At 43.3% G+C, this 17,057-nt stretch overlaps 1 protein-coding gene across 1 annotated transcript in view; it reads right to left on the bottom strand.

The window, feature by feature from the left end:
- Window positions 1-691: 691 nt before the first annotated feature.
- The window catches only part of Aifm1 (apoptosis inducing factor mitochondria associated 1), a 38,783-nt gene continuing 22,417 nt past the window's right edge, over window positions 692-17,057 (bottom strand). Inside the window, exons 9-16 of the mRNA XM_070039739.1 lie at window positions 16,394-16,502; window positions 12,523-12,630; window positions 11,996-12,084; window positions 10,003-10,143; window positions 6,677-6,819; window positions 4,533-4,657; window positions 1,300-1,496; window positions 692-969 (exon numbers count right to left, since the gene is read on the bottom strand). Of these exons, the coding sequence (XP_069895840.1) occupies window positions 898-969; window positions 1,300-1,496; window positions 4,533-4,657; window positions 6,677-6,819; window positions 10,003-10,143; window positions 11,996-12,084; window positions 12,523-12,630; window positions 16,394-16,502 (984 nt within the window). The 3' untranslated portion in view covers window positions 692-897. The remainder of the gene's footprint in view (window positions 970-1,299; window positions 1,497-4,532; window positions 4,658-6,676; window positions 6,820-10,002; window positions 10,144-11,995; window positions 12,085-12,522; window positions 12,631-16,393; window positions 16,503-17,057) is intronic.

Raw genomic sequence — 17,057 nt, 5'->3', positions numbered from 1 at the left:
CCTGCCGGGGCTGGCTTTGAATCGAGATCCTCAGATCTCAGCCTCCTGAGTAGCTAGGATTACAGGCCTGAGCAACCAGTGGCTGGCCATGCCAGACTTCTAAGCCCTTCATTCTATCTGTGGTACATATCCTCTGCTACCACTCCTATAGGAATAATTCAGTTTGGGGGCAGGAAGTATTTCAAGAAAAGCTGAGTTCATTTTGCATGTTTATATACTCATTCAACAACATTTTATTTATGAACCACCTACTATGAGTGATGGCCTATACCTCTGGAGATATAATCATGAACAAGACTTTAAACCCATGGTCTGTCTTTCAGGACCCATGGGCTAGCAGGAAATGCATAAAAAGGACTGGGCTTGGAAGGCCAGGAAAGTCTTAAAGCCCCCTTTTTTTTAAGGTATTGGGGTTTGAACTCAGGGACTCATGTTTGCTATGTAAGCACTCTGCTGTTTGGGCCATGTACCCCAGGCTTGGAAAAATGTTCACAGAGGTAGCAATCTTCCCTAGAGGAGAGGTCAGGTGTGACAAGGTGTGAAGGGGCAAGAGTTCAGAGAGTGGAATGCAGTTCAGAGTATGGAGCAGGAAATTTTTATGACTGAGAAAAATTCTCTTGTAGTGCTGCAATTCTTGCTATCTATGCACAGCTTTCTTCTTCACTCTTGCCTACCTTAAAAGAGAACAGAATTTAGAAGAATCAGATTTTATTTTGCGATGTGAACATTAGGAAGAACATTAGGAATTTGCCCATGTGGCTGAAAAAAATGCATAAAGACTCAATCATTCGCATTCATACAACAAAGAGAAAGTTCTTTGAATAGAAAAAATGCTCCAGTTTCCATCCAATATGCAGTCAGGGAGGAAAGAAGTGCTTGTCTGTCCCACTGTAGGGTTCAATCTTCATGAATGTTGAAGAGTTTGGCTACTTCATTGAGATCTTCATGTTGCTCACCATCCTTAATGATCTAAGGAAGAAAATAACAATGGGTCCCTAACTCTCTCCATGTGCATCCAGGCCTGGCCCACACAATGGGGCTGTCCAGGCCAGCCCTGGCATACACTGAGAGTTGTGGGAACAGCTTTCTACTAACCCCAAATGAGTGGCTTGCCAACTGAGGCCACCCCTCCACATCTCATGAAAAACAAGTGCTCTGGAGCCAAGGCCATGCCTTTGTTCTACTTAGGCACAATCTGACCTGGGTGGACAATATAGCTCAGGATACCTGATGAAGTCTAGGAGAGTTTTTCCACCAGCACTTTCCATCTTCCTCTAAAGGGCTCTGACAGGCACCTACCTTCCTTGCAATCGGCATTCGGTTAAAGATGTTCCATAGCACGATCCCAACCACCACTTTATCCCTGAGGTAGAAGATGACGCCTTTGCCATAGTCCTCCCCTTGGGCAGGTGCCTGTGGAACTGTAGGGGTGCTGGCAGGAATAGTGATTTCGGAAGCTTCGGATTCTGTCTCACTCTCGGAGCGGATACCGGTACCTGTGGTCAATCCCCCAAACGAACACACAAAATCCAAACATCAGTTATTAGGAGCCTGGGAAATCCTAGAAGGCAAGTGTCTTTTAAGACTTGCTTAGGGCAGTTCTATATGATTTATCTTTCTGTGCCCATCAGTGCACATGGCCTTGCCTAGCCCTCTGTGCTGACAAAGCTAAGGAAAGCTCTTCCTTGCCAACTTCCCAGGCACTGTTCAGTGTGATGCCAAGCTTCCCTCCCTCACTGCCTCATTTTAAACCTAAGTTATGGCTTATTTCCTGATATCTAGATCTCTTCAAACTACTGTCCTCCTCTGAAAAATATCGTTATAGGGTCTAGTACAGTAGCCACTGACCAATGTATACCTATTTCAAATTAAGTAAAACGTAGATTTTTTTTTTCTCCTTTTAAAAATTACCATGCAGGGCTGGGAATGTGGCTTAGTGGTCGAGGGCTTGCCTAACAAGCATGAAGCCCTGAGTTTGATTCCTCAGTACCACATAAATAAAAAAAGTGGAAGTGGTACTGTGGCTCAAGTGGTAGAATGTTAGTCTTGAGCAAAAGGAGGTCAGGGACAGGGCCTAGGTCCCTAGTTCAAGTTCCAGAACTGGCAAAAAGAAATACCATGCATTAGTCATATGGGGTGTTTCATTGTGATATTTCTACATATGTATCCAAGGTATCTTTTTTCTTTCTTTTTGGTCATGGGGCTTGAATTCAGGGCTTGGACACCGTCCCTCAGCTTTTCTGCTCAAGGCTAGCTCTCTATCACTCTAATGACCCACAGTTCCACTTCCAGTCTTCTGGTGATTTATTGGAGATAACCATCTCACAGACTTTCCTGCCTGGGGCTGGCTTTGAATCATAATCCTCAGATTTCAGCCTCCTGAGTAGTTGGCAGTATAGGCGTGAGCCACCAAAACCTGACAATATCAATCTTGATCAATCTTCTGCCTTCTATTTCCCCCATTCTACACCCTCAAAATGTGTGGGTTATTTTTTGTGTGTCAGTCCTGGGGTTGAACTCAGGACCTGAGCACTGTTCTTGAGTCTTCGTTGGTTGGTTGGGTGGTTGTAGGGCTTGAACTCAGGGCCTGGGCGCTATCCCTGAGCTCTTTTGCTCAAGGCTAGCACTCTACCACTTGAGCCACAGAGCCACTTCCAGTGTTGAGTGGTTAACTGGAGATAAAGAGTATTACAGGGACTTTTTTTTGGCCAGGACTGGCTTCAAACCATGATCCTCAGATCTTAGTCTCCTTAGTAACTGGGTTTACCAGCACAAGCCACTGGCACCCAGCTTTGAGGTCTTTTGCTCAAGACGAGTGCTCTATCACTTGAACCACAGCTGACTTCCAGCTTTTTTTGTGATTAATTGGAGATAGAGTCTTACAGACTTTCCTGCCTGGGCTGGCTTCGAACTAAGATCCTCAAACCTCAGGCTCCTGAGTGGTTAGGATTACAGGTGTGAGCACCTGGCACCCAGCTAAATTTGTGTGTGTGTGGGGGGAGTTTGCTTGCATTCCCCTCCCCCCATTTTTGTTTTATCTTATTCTTTTCTGGGGCTAGGAATCGAATCTAGGGTGTTACAGATACTAGGTACTCTACTATTGAGGTATAGCCCCAGCCTTTGTCATATTTCAAGTGCTTAATAGACACATGGGGCTTTTGGCTTACGTTCTGGAGAGAACAGATAAAATATGTCCATCACAGAAGTAAGTTCCATTGCACAAAACTGCTAGGTGGATACTTTAGCCAAAACAGAAGGCACTTCTGTATGGAACACCATGGTGGAGGCATTTCTTTTCAGAGGGGGAAGTATATGGTGGCATGAAAGGTGCAATCTTGTCTCCTGAGAACCAGAAAGCTCTAGATAATATTGTCAAGTAGATAGAATAGTGATATGTAGTTCACATGCCCCTGGGTCTCTGTCCTGGATCCACTTACCAAGAGACATTAGAATTAAAGAGTATGGGCTGGAGATGTAGCTCAGTGATAAAAGTACCCGCCTAGCAAGTGTGAGACCCTGAGTTCAAACCTCAGTACCACCAATAAAGAAATTGTTTAGAGCCAGGTACCAGTGGTTCATGCCTGTAATACTAGCTAGTCCAGAGGCTGCAATGTGAGGATCACACTCCAAAGCTAGCCAGAGCAAAAAGTCTGTGAGACTTTTTTTGTCTGAGACTGGGACTCAAACTCTGTATCTGATGTTTGCTTTCACTCACTGCTGGCACTGTACTACCTGAGCCATACCTTCAATCCTCCCTGAGACTCTTATCTCTAACCAGCAAAAAACAGGAAGTTGGGTGTGGTTCAAGTGGCAGAATGCCAAACTTGAGTGAAAAAGCTAAGGGAGAGTGCCTTGGCCCTGAGTTCAAGCCCCAGTACGAGCACAAAAGAAATTACTTAGGAAAAGAGCCTACAGACCCATATAATGTCTTTTTCTTTTTCAATAGCAACTTGCCCTTGAAATACCACTAGCAAAAAATACATAAGTAACTTGAGCAAAGGTCCATAATAAGGCTGAGGATATAATGTAAAGTGTGTATGTGTGAGAAGCTCATTCCATTAGAGATACCTCCTGATATCTAGATGTTAAAATGAAATTAGAGGTAGCTCAGTAATTTCTCAACCCTGAGCTTCACTACTCAGGGCCCATGGAACATAGCAAGGCCTAAGGTAAGGTTCTGATACCCAGTCCTTTAGGTTAGCATGAAGCAGGAAATAAAAGAAAATCCCTAAAAAGTTCAGGTTTGTTTCATCACCTAGATTTCCCGGCTTGTAGAGACAAACCAACAGAATAACTGAATTGGCTGCTGTCCACTGTCTAGGACAGATACCAACAATAGTTAAGTCTGTGAGTTGACTAGTATACCTCATTTTGCCAGATCTTAGACCACTGAAGAGAATTCTGGGCTTGATTTTTGTCAAAGTGCAATAAAAACAGGCTTTCACCACCAGAATCCCCTTGTTCCAGAGACTATATTACAGACCACTCTTTTCAACACTCTTCCAAGAGAAATGGTGGTTGGGCTTCCTTACCTGATTTCTCTGTGGCAGATTTTGGGTTATCTTGTGCAGTTGCTTTTGCAAAAACACCGACAGTGGGCAAACTACTGTCCACAAGACCAATAGCTTCATAGCCAACATCAGGACCCAAATCACTCCTACAGAAGAAAAAAGAAGAGGGGGTTCTGTCAAGGGACTGTATGAAATGACATGGCAGCATTTATTTTCAAGACACTGCATTTTTTGTGTGTGTGCTGGTCCTGGGGCTTGAACTCAGGGCCTGGATGCCATCTCTGAGCTTTTGTGCTCATGGTTGGCACCATACCACTGGAGCCACAGTTCCACTTCTGGCTTTTTGGGTTGTTAATTGGAAGTAAGAGCCATACTGAGTAGCTGGGATTACAGGCCTGAATCACCAGGACCCTGGGACACTGTAGTCTTAAACCAACTAAGGACTACGGATGCACAACTACAGAAATGTCAAATTGATTTGCTGCCACTAGGACATCTGGAGACAACAATGAGAAAGCAGGATTATCTTTATTTTTCCTTAAACCCACTACTCATATCACATATTTATAGAATAATCTAATGTTACTGAAATTAATTCATGTTTTTATTCCATGCTACATTTGGGGTGGGATGGGTTCTTTACCTTCACTACTCACTGTAACTTATCTTAAACTCATCTTAAGATTTCCCTTTCGAGACTTTAAAGAGGGTTTCCTTCTGTGGACTATGAAATCTCTTCTGATCCCATTAATCTTTATAGTACTGTCCCTTATAAGCCTTCAGTTTTCTTTTTTTCTTTTTTTGGTGTGCTGGTATTAGGGTCTGAACTCAGAGCTTGGATGCTGTCATTTAGCTCTTACACTCAAAGCTAGTGATTTACCACTTGAACTACTGCTCCACTTTTGACTACTTTTTGGTAGTTAATTGGATATAAAAATCTCAGAATTTCCTGTCAAGTCTTTTTGAACTGTGACTCTTTGGTGCTGAGGAATCGAACCCAGGGCCTCATGCATGCAAGGCAAGTGTTCTACCACTAAGCCACCTTCCCAGCCCCTGAACTGTGATTCTTGTATCTTAGCCACCTAAATGTAGCTAGAATTATAGGTGTGAGCCACCAGCACTGGCCAGAAAATTTCAGTTTACAAGTGTAGAATACTATAAAGAGGCATTTCAGTTATTTGGAAACTACTATCATATCATACCTTTTAAATTATTTATATTATCTTTAAATAGTTGAATGAAGTAGTTTCAATGAAACATGTCAATTTATGTGTACAGTTTTTTTTTGTGCAACTATTGGGGCTTAAACTCATAACCTCCTACACTCTCTTAGCTTTCTTCAGTCCCAGCGGGCACTCTACTACTTGAGCCATGCCTCAAATTCTGGCTTTTTTGGGTTAAATGGAAATAAGAGTCTCTTGGATTTGTTTCCAACCTAAATATTCAGGTCTCAATCTCCTGAGTAGCTAGATTATAGGTGTGAGCCACCAATATCTGAGCACTTTTCTTTTCTCTCTTTTCTTTGAGGCAGGTTGTTGCTAATATAATACAGACTGGCCTAGAACTTCTGACTATCCTGTCTCTGCCTCCTGAGTGCTGGAATTACATGTGTGTAACACATCTGAATCACTAGCCTTCTCTTTTCCAAAGAATCGCCTTATATGACTAACTTTGAATTACTGAAGTGTTATTTATGAGCAGGCTGTATTTTTTTCAGTATGTTGGGCTAATTAGGGGTAACCAGAAAAATAAAATAAAATATACTGCTGCTTATTTCTAACAGGGCACTTTTTTTTTTTTTTGTCGGTCATGGGGCTTGAACTCTGGGCTTGGGCGCTGTCCCTCAGCTCTTCAGCTCAAGGCGAGCGCTCTACCACTTGAGCTACAGCGCCACTTCCGCAACAGGGCACTTTTATACTTCCTACTAAAGCTCAAATTTGGAGTTATTTTGTTAGAGTTGTTGATGCCCTCAACACCTACTTACCTCATCTAACAGGATATTTTAACCCGATGGCCACTTGGGGGTAGTGGCCATTACATGGAATAGAACTTTTCCAATCAGTATGAAGCTAACTGGCCCACAAAGAAACCAAATCATTACTCTGTGTTATGAGCTTATTAATACTGAGCTCTAACCACAATTGAGTCCCCACAGTACAGATTACCAGAACATTGACTGATGCCAGTATGGCTTAGCAGCTCCAGTCATGTTTTCTCCAGCCAATCTTCCGCTCACAACAGCGTGATCATGGTGTTCCACTCGCCTCCTACCCAACTTTATATCATAGAAGCAGGCAGCATCCCCTGCCTATGGAAATATACAACATGAATACATGATTTAACAAAAATCAGGCTAAAGACAGGTTCAAAGGACCCTTATAATTAATGTTTTTTTTTATCAATACACTAAAATGATACCTAAATTACCAAAAGGTAATGGTGTGTGTGTGTGTGTGTGTGTGTGTGTGTGTGTGTGTGTGTGTGTGTGTGTGTGTGTGTGTGTGTGTGTGTGTGTGTGTGTGTGTGTGTGTGTGTGTGTGTGTGTGTGTGTGTGTGCGCGCGCGCGCGCGCGCGCGCCTGGGTCCCATCCCTGAGCTATTTTGTTCAACACTAGTGATTTGCCACTTGAGCAGCTCCACTTCTGGCTTTTTTGGTGGCTAATTGGAGTTAAGAGTCTCATAGACTTTTTTTTTCTATTTAAACAAACAGGTTTAATGTTAGCATGGAATGCAAAAGACTAGAGCCATTATTCCTCTGACTTAAAAAAATCATTAAAATAAATAAAATTAACCAAGACAGTGACCTCATAGACTTTTATACTTGAACCCTCACCTTCAGATGTCAGCCTCCTGGGTAGCAAGCCACTAGTGCCCTGCACTTTTTTTTGCCAGTTGCAGGCTTGAACTCAAGAGTCTGGGAGCTATCCCTAAGCCTTTTCAGGTTGAGGCTAGTACTCTACTACTTGAGCCACAGATCCACTTCGGGCTTTGTTTTTGGTGATTAACTGGAGATAAGGCTCTCATGGACTTTCCTGCCTGGGCTGGCTTTGAACTGCAATCCTGAGATCTCAGCCTCCTGAGTAGCTAAGATTACAGATGTGAGCTACCAGTGCCCAGCTCCGTTTTAGTTTGTTTGTTTGTTTTTTGCCGGTTGTGGGGCTTGAACTTGGCCTGGGCACTGTCCCTCAGCTCTTCAGCTCAAGACTAGCACTCTACCACTGGAGCCACAGGACATTTCTGGCTTTTTGTGCTTATGTAGTGCTGAGGAATCGAACCCAGGGCCTCATGCATGCAAGGAAAGCACTCTACCACTGAGCCACTTTCCCAGCCCTCCCCACGCCTGTAATCCTAGCTACTAAGGAGGCTGATATCGGAAGACTGCAGATCAAAGCCAGCCCAGGCAGGAAAGTTCATAAAACTCTTATCTCTAATAAACCACCCAAAAACCATAAGTGGGACTGTGGCTCAAGTAGTAGAGCATTAACCTTGAACTGAAATGCTGAGGGACAGCACCCAGGCCCAGAATTCAAGCCCCACAACTGACAGAAAAATAAATAAATAAATAAATAAAAGGAATTTCTACTTCCACAAAAGTAATTGGAGTCTCCTTCACTTCACTTTAGGTACACTTGTTTCTGTTCATTCTGTCCTTACTGGACAGACTATTTGATAACTATGATCTGCTGAAATTATAGGTATGCACCACCACTCTTGGCTCAGAATATTCTTCTATATCTGGAAGCCAGTTTTTAGATGTGACTGCCTTGCATGTAGAAATATTGTCTAAGATAAGGGTTTTGAGGTCATTATTTAGTATTCACTCAAGTGTTTATGGGGTATTTAACATATATAAAAAGCATTATGCTTGGGGCTGGGAAGGTGGCTCAGTGGTAGAGTGTTTGTCTTGCATGCATGAGGCCCTAGGTTCAATTCCTCAGCACCACATAAGCAGAAAAAGCCAGAAGTGGCACTGTGGCTCAAGTGGTAGAGTGCTAGTCTTGAGCTAAAAAGCTGACAGTACCCAGGTCCAGAGTTCAGGCCCCATGACAGACTCTCCCCCCCCCAAAAAAAAAGCATTATGCTATCTGGGTTGCTGAGATGGAATGGACACTGCCCTTGCCTAAGAAAGATACAGCACTGTTCATAACTACAGAGCAATGTAAACAAGTAATGTGACTAAGAGAGTATAGATTCAACAAAGTAAGTGGCTCAGCAGACTGAGAGAACCCCAGCTAGGGGTGAGCAGTGTGGTATCTGAGCTCTGTAACCCTTATTCACATTTATGGCTACTTGGGCTCCCCCAAAGCAACCTAAAAATGCAATAAATGAGCAATAGCAAAGTAAACTATGAAATCCATTTAACAGAATATTATATGGCTATTAAATTGTTTACAGAGTCTGAAGCAAGATTAAAAATGCTTAAATTTATGATGCTAAGTGAAAAAGAACAGAATATAAATGTTTATACATAGTATGCTCACCTCAACCATGTAGAACAAAGAAAAAACTTGCATAAGGAAACAAAGGGAAGGAAATACACTAAAACATTCAAGATTGCTGCAGGTGACTGCCCTCCTTCTCCTTCATGGCTGTGTCTTCTGTGTTAAATACATATTACTTTTGTATCAGGTTTAAAAATCCAGTACATTTGCTCTTTCTTTTATGTATGTATGTGTGTTTGTATTGGGGCTTGAACTCAGGGTCTGTCCCTTAGCTTTTTCCTCATGGCTGGCACTCAACCACTTCAGCCACAGCTACACTTCTGGCTTTTTGCTGTTTAATTCAAGGTAAGAGTGTCACAGACTTTCGTGCCTGAGCTGGGTTCAAACTATAATCCTCAGATCTCAGCCTCCTGAGTAGCTAGGATTACAGGCATGAGCCACCAGCACATGGCTCATTTTATCTTAAATGAAAAAAGGAAAAACAATCTTTGGAGAGAAAAATATCCCTTCAAGGCCCTTATGTCTTTAGTTAGAGTCCATGCTCAAAGTCATACCCTTGTAATGATCTGACAATGAGGAAATTACTTCATGGCTCCTATATACTACAGTCTTGTTTGTGTCATAATAGGGTTTCCAAAACAGCTAAAAATAGCACACAAGGACAATGAAGCATGGTGATACTCCTTTCAGTGGGACATGTTACAAAACCATTTCATCTTCTAGTCCTTGGACTTGCATTTGAGCTACAAGAACAGCAGATACTTGTGAAAGCTGTGCATATGTCCACGGGGTTATGTCATGGCTGTTGCCAACACACAGAGGTGGAAGAGTTCAGTTTCTATAGCCATATACTGTTTTTCTCATCTTCTACTAACCTGCAGTGAAGCCATACTTGTTTTCCTAATTGAAGCAGTTCACAAATTTCAATTCTCTTGCCTTGGTCTCTAAACACTTTGACCTTATTTGGTTAAGCTATTAATGGGCCTTAGCATACTACCTGCCTGACCTGCCCACAGGCAATTGTACCTGGTCATGCTGTAGCACACTTACCACCCAGATATTAGAGCGTGCTTGTAGCTCTGCATTTACCCGGAAGCCACCAAAATCTGAGTCTATTTCCAGTCCACCAGTCTTGGCCAACTCAACATTGGGCTCCAGGCCCACAGCTGCCACTATGTGGTCAGTTTCTACCTGAGGCAAAAAAGAAATTTAGTCAATTACCAGTTTCTACTTGTGCCTATTGAGATAATAATTTCACATCATGTCATTAAGGATCAGAGTTTCCCCTGAGTAACAGTTTAACAAAATGAATACCAAGAAACTGAAATATGTATTGTGAGGGGGGAGAGGTCAAAGGGACAGGAGGGTAGATGAATGGAGAGAGGAACAGTTAGCAAATAAATCATATGAACATATATGTGAACTCAATGTGCATATATGTGAAAAGGGAACCAAGTGTTTTCAGGGGATTGGATGGGGTTAGGTTAGATTGGGGCAAAATGGAGATGGGTTACACTGATCAAGATGCAATATACTCATAAACTGACAAGTTGGGGGCTGGGAAGGTGGCTCAGTGGTAAAGTGCTTGCCTTGCATGCACAAGGCCCTGGGTTCGATTCCTCAGCACCATGTAAGCGGAAAAAGCCTGAAGTGGTGCTGTGGCTCAAGTGGTAGAGCGCTAGCCTTGAGCTGAAGAGCTGAGGGACAGCACCCAGGCCCACAGTTCAAGCCACACAACCGACAAAAAAAATAAACTGACAAGTTGAATTTAAACCCTTTTATATAGCTACTTAAGGAAAATTAAAACAAACATGTTTAATGTTAAAAAATTATTTTAGAAAAGATTTTATTTTTGGGCCAGTCATGGGGCCTGAACTCTGGGCTTGGGAGCTATACCTCAGCTCTTCAGCTCAAGGCTAGCATTCTAACACCTGAGTCACAGTGCCACTTCCGGCTTTTTCTGCTTATGTGGTACTGAGGAGTTGAACCCAAGGCCTTGTGCATGCAAGGCAAGCACTCTACCACTGAGCCACCTTCCCAGCCCGAAAAGAATTTTCTTATGAACCCAGTTAACCCAGACTCCATCTGTCAAAGGGCTAGATATGTAACCCAGTAGTCTAGCATTTGTCTGTAAATCCAAGGCTTCAAGTTACATCCCCAGTATTACCAAAACAAACAAATGATTGGAACTTTAAAAATCCATGGGTGCCAGGTGTTTGTGGCTCACGTCTATAATCCTAGCTACTCAAGAGCCTGTGAACTGGGCTGGGAAGGTGGCTCAGCGGTAGAGAGCTTGCCTTGCATGCCTGAGGCCCTGGGTTTGATTCCTCAGCACCACATAAGCAAAAAGAAAAAAGCTGGAAGTGGCATTGTGGCTCAAGTGGTAGAGCACTAGCCTTGAGCTGAAGAGCTGAGGGACAGTGCCCAGGCCCAGAGTTCAGGCCCCACGACTGGACCCAAAAAATAAATAATTAAAAAAAAAAAGCGCCTGTGAACTGAGAATCATGGTTTGAAATCAGCTTGGGCAGAAAAGTCAATGACTCTTATCTCCAATTGATGAGCAAAAAGCCAGAAGTGGAGTTGTGGCTCAAGGGGCAGAGCACTAGCCTTGAGGAAAAGGCTAGGAGACAGCACCAAGGCCCTGTATTCAAGCCCCAGTACTGGCATGCAAGTTCATGCACACACACACACTCACAAAATAATAATGGGTCAACTTATGTCTAGTAAATGCATTTTCAGTTCTACTTTATAAGCCTCTGTCAGCCCCACACATAGTCCATGTCATCTGAACAAAAATCTGCCACCCTAACAAGGAGTCAAAAGGTTAAGGGAAAGCTATCAAAACGTTAAGGGAAAGTAGTTCCCAGGTGCCTGCTCTGGCTTTCATCACCCTCTTTCAATGTGGAGATAGTTAATTCAGAAAATTATGACAGGTGAACGGTGGCTGCCAAGAAAATGAAATCCACTAGTGTCAACTGAAGAAATGAGAATGAGGAAAGGGGAGGGGAGGGCCAGCCAACCTGCTGGCAGTCTGTCTTCTTACCTTCCTGCCATCTTTCAGCTTGATGAGTAACTTGCCACCACTAACTCCAACTGATTGCACAATTGCATTGGGTATCACCTTCACTCCCTCTGTAAAGGCAAATGAGACCTAGGGCTTAGTCCAGAATTCTGATACTTTCCTAGAAAGCAGAGGCTCAAGAGAGGCTTCACCTATATTGCAAAATCAGCCATTCTCAGTATGTATTAGCCCTGCACAGTCACAAGAACCTATACCCATGGTTTACTCTTATTGGCATAGATTAATTGTACCAAGTGGCTTCCTTCTGATTACTTCTGTACACGCATATAACATACTTTGATCAGATTCACCTCTGCTATTACCCACAACCATTTTTAGTACTTCTAAATGTTTGTGAACTTCCTGGGTGACTGGAAAATCATGAAACACTTCACATGCCAGGTGATAAACCCCTAGGACTTATATCAAGGGAGTTCCTCATAAAGCTTAGTTTACCCTCAAGCCATACTCAAAGGAAACAGAGTAGCATATGGAAATAGTCTCTCTACCTTGTCTGACTTTTTCCATGGTCCAGTTGCTAAGATATTCAGGGAGGATCTTCCCCATGTTTCCCTTCTCTGGGAAGAGCTGAATCACTTCTGTTCCCAAGGCTCGAGCTAGGGAGAAGAAAAGCAGTAGTTATAGCAGAAGCCAGAAGCCAGTCTCAGTGGGGAAGGAAGAAAGGAGAAGGCAGTTCTTCTAGACACAGGGCAGAGCTACCACCAGGCCATAGCTCCTACTTCTGGGGCAATGGGACACAAGGGCCCTGGTTCTCAAGTTCATTCAGAAGGCAAAGCAACAGGTATCAGAACTGCTGTCCATAGATTAAGCTACCAACTGTTACTTCAGTGTACTTTCACCCATGCTAACAACAGAGGCTTGCATAAGGGCTTTGCAACTTCTGAATAGGAAAACACCTTCTTGAGAAGATGCATTTACATGGCTCAAAAATCACAGTATGAACCATATTGGATAGCTGGGCACCAGCGGCTCATGCCTATAATCCTAGCTACTCAGGAGGCTGAGATCTGAGGATCGCAGTTCAAAGCTAGCCCAGGCAGGAAAGTCCCCGAGACTCGTATCTCCAATAAACTACTCACAAAAAGCCAGAACTGGTGCTGTAGCTCAAGTAGAGCACTAGCCTTGAGCAAAAAGTGGCTCAGGGACAGCACCCATGCCCTGAGTTCAACCCCTATGACCAGTTTTTAAAAAAAGGACCATATTGACACAGAAAATAGAGGGACAAAAAAGGGTAAACAAATACAGCAGTGGTACTCACTAGATATTGTTGAAAATGAACTATACAACTTGTGGGTGGGGATAGGAGAGAGCCAGGGAAGGGGTGACATTGTCCAAAAAGAAACATATTCTTGGGGCTGGGCAGATGGCTCAGTGGTAGAGCGCTTGCCTTGCATGCATGAGGCCCTGGGTTCGATTCCTCAGTACCACATGAGCAAAAAAAAAAAAAGCCGGAAGTGGCGCTGTGCCTCAAGTGGTAGAACGCTAGCTTTGAGCTGAAGAGCTGAGGGACAGTGCCCAGGCCCAGAGTTCAGGCCCCACGACTGGACCCCCCCCAAAAAAAGGAAAAGAAAAGAAAAGTATTTTTGCCGGGTGTGGGTGGCTCACGCCTGTAATCCTAGCTACTCAGGAGGCTGAGATCTGAGGATCGCAGTTCAAAGCCAGCCTGGGCAGGAAAGTCCGTGAGACTCTTATCTCCAATAAACCACTAGAAAACTGGAAGTGGTGCTGTGATTCAAGCAGTAGAGCGCTTGCCTTGAGTTGAAGAGTGCAGGGACAGCGCCTAAGCCCAGAGTTCAAGCCCCACGACCGACCAAAAAAAAAAAAAAAAAAAAGAAAAGAAATGTATTGTTTACCTGACTTATGTAACTGTAACCCTTCTATACATCACCTTTATAATAGCAATACATTTTTTAAAAAAAGAACCATACTGGTGCCACTGGTTCATGCTTATTATCCTACCTACTCAGGAGGGTGAAATCTGAGGAGGTTTGAAGCCAGCTGGGGCAGAAAATTCCATAAGATTCTTCTTTCCAATTTAGCAGCAAAAAGGCCAGAAGTGGAGCTGTGGCTTAAATGGTAGAGTGCCAGCCATGAGAGAAAAAGCCCAGTGAGAGACCCTGAGTTCAAGCCCTAGTACTGGCATGCACATATGCACATGTACACACATGCACACATACTATAACACTAGAAATCATATTTACCGTGAACTGAAAATTATAGTGGGATCCACCACTGGCCTGAGGAAAGCAATTGGCTTTTTTTTGGGGGGGTGGCATTTCTGGGGCTTGAATTCAGGGCCTGGCACTGTCCCTGAGCTTTTTTGCTCCAGGTTAGTATGCTACCACTTGAGCCATACCTCCCCTTCCAGCTTTTTTGGTGGTTAATTGGAGGTAAGAGTCTCATGAGCAGCTTGGGCTGGATTTAAACTGTGATCCCCAAGTCAGGCACTGGTGGCTCACTCCTGTAATCGTAGCTACTCAGGAGGCTGAGATCTGATCTGATGATCGAGGCTCAAAGCCAGCCCAAGCAGGAATGTCCATGAGACTCTTTTTTTTTTTTTGTAGGTCATGGGGCCAGAACTCTGGGCCTGGGCACTGTCCCTCAGCAATGCAGCTCAAGGCTAGCACTCTACCACTTGACCCTCAGTGCCACTTCCAGATTTTTCTGCTTATGTGGCACTGAGGAATCGAACCCGGGGCCTTGTGCATACAAGGCAAGCACTCTACCACTGAGCCATCTTCCCAGCCCCCGTGAGACTCTTATCTCCAATAACCACCAGAAAACTGGAAGTGGCACTGTGGCTCAAGTGGTAGAGCACTTGCCTTAGGCTGAAGAGCTCAAGAACAGCACCCAGGCCCAGAGTTCAAGCCCCACAACTGACAAAACCCCAAAACAAAACATAAAACCTCCCAAATTGTGATATAAAAACCCCAAAACAAAAAAACCAAAACCGTAATCCCCAGGTATCAGCCTCCTGAGTAGCTTGGATTACGGACATGAGCCACTGGCACCATCAGTGTTTGGCTTTTCACTGAGGCAACAGTTCAAAGATATACACAGTTCTGTTGTCTGTACTGTCACTACTATATTTTTCTGGGGGGTTGATCTTGTGTCTTGAACTTGGGCATTGTCTTTGAGCTTTTGTTGTCAAATCTAGTACTCTAACACTTGAGCCACTGCTCCATTTTTCTGGTGATTAACTGGAGATAAAGAGTCTCATGGATTTTCCTGCCCAGGCAGGCTTTGAACTGAAATCCTCACATTTCTCAGTTTCCTGAGGAGCTAGTTTTATAACTTTTTTTTTTTTTTTGCCAGCCTTGGGGTCTGAACTCAGCCTGAGCACTGTCCTTGAGCCTTGTTGTACTCAAGGCTGGTGCTCTATCACTTGAGCCACAATGCCACTTCTGGCTTTTTCTTAGTAGTTTATTGGAGATAAGAGTCTCAATCCTGAGATCTCAGCCTCCTGAGTTAGCTAGAATGAAAGGTGTTAGCCACTGGCACCAGCTTATCATTATTATCTTAATAAGCACTTTTCTAAATATTTTTTCTTTATGGCAGTATGGAGGTTTGAACCTATTGCTAGGTAGGCACTCTACTGCTGGAATCATGCCCCTAAGCCTTTTTTGTTGTATTTATTTTTCAGAGAGTCTCATGTTTTTTTCCTGGGACTAGCTTCAGACCTCGATTATTCTACTTTTGAAGACATGAATCACTATATTTGGATTATTTGTTGAGATGAATGTCTCACTACCATTTTCCCCCAGGTTAGCCTCAAACCATAATCTTTTCTATCTCTGCTCCCCAAGTAGGTAGGATTATACAAATATGCCAAAATGCCTAACCTCTAATATTCTATTTCTAAAGAGTCCTGGCATAGAAGATAGAGGAAAAGAAAGAATGCACTGCTGTTAATTTTCTCAGATGACAGCTTTTCAGTCACTGAGGGATCTTCATTGTGACTAACATCATCAGCCCTTAGTTTCACACTCTGTAAATCTTTTTTTTCTGATCCTAGGGCTTGAACTCAGGACCTGTGCACTGTCCTTGAGCTTTTTTGTTGTTGTTGTTCAAGGTTAGCTCTCTACTACCTGTGCCAAACCTCCACCTCTGGCTTTTTGGTGGTTCATTAGCGATATGACTTTCCTTCCTAGGCTGGCTTTGAACTACAATCCTCAGATCTCAGCCTCCTTAGTAGCTAAGATTATAGCTATGAGCTACTAGTGCCTGGCTTCACTCTGTAAATCTTAACTGAATTCTTTCTACATCCCCTGGCAAATACACCTCTGGAATTTGTGACAGCCCTTCAAGACACATGTGATGAAAAATTAGAGAAAGAAAATCAAGGTTACTCCTTAATACCCTTTCTGCCAAGAGCACAGGCCAGTTCACTTCCAAGGAAGCCCCCACCAATAACTGTAATCGACTTGACTTCTCGGGAGATCTTCTCCAAGGTTCTAAAGTCTCCAACCTGCAGGAACATATGATTTTAGAGCACTGATTTCTTCAAAGGGATAGGATAATAATCCTAGGAACTATTTTCTCTTAATCTTTCACAACGTTCTTTGCACAGAAAATCTTATATTATTAAGTGGCTTAATTATAGCCTTTATATTAGAATTTCCTTCTCCATTGTAACATTCTTTCTGGTAACAGTGGTTGTTAACTAATGGCACTTTTGTCCCCATAGGGACATGTGGCAGAGTCTGGAGATAGTTGTGGTTGTCAGGGCAGGGAGGTGCTCCTACCGTCTAGTAAGTAGCTGCAGGGATGTTGTCAATATCTTACAAAGCACAGGAAAGTCTCCCACATAAACACTTCTCCAGCCCAACATGGCAATATTGTGAAGGCTGAAAAATCTTGTTCTATCAAGACCTTAAAGTACAGTAGTACAAATATTATCAAATACAACCTAAGAGTGGCTGGAAAATGAGAGCAGTTTTTCTAAGCAAAGCATGGTGTTAAGAAGAAAACTACTTCTTTCCTTTTTACTTGACTGCTCTTGACCTTCCCCTGAAAGTCTTCA

The sequence above is a fragment of the Dipodomys merriami genome, unplaced genomic scaffold (assembly GCF_024711535.1).
Source record: "Dipodomys merriami isolate MVZ:Mamm:240054 unplaced genomic scaffold, mDipMer1.0.p SCAF_3, whole genome shotgun sequence".
Lineage (NCBI taxonomy): Eukaryota > Metazoa > Chordata > Mammalia > Rodentia > Heteromyidae > Dipodomys > Dipodomys merriami.
This window is presented reverse-complemented; position numbering and strand designations above follow the sequence as displayed.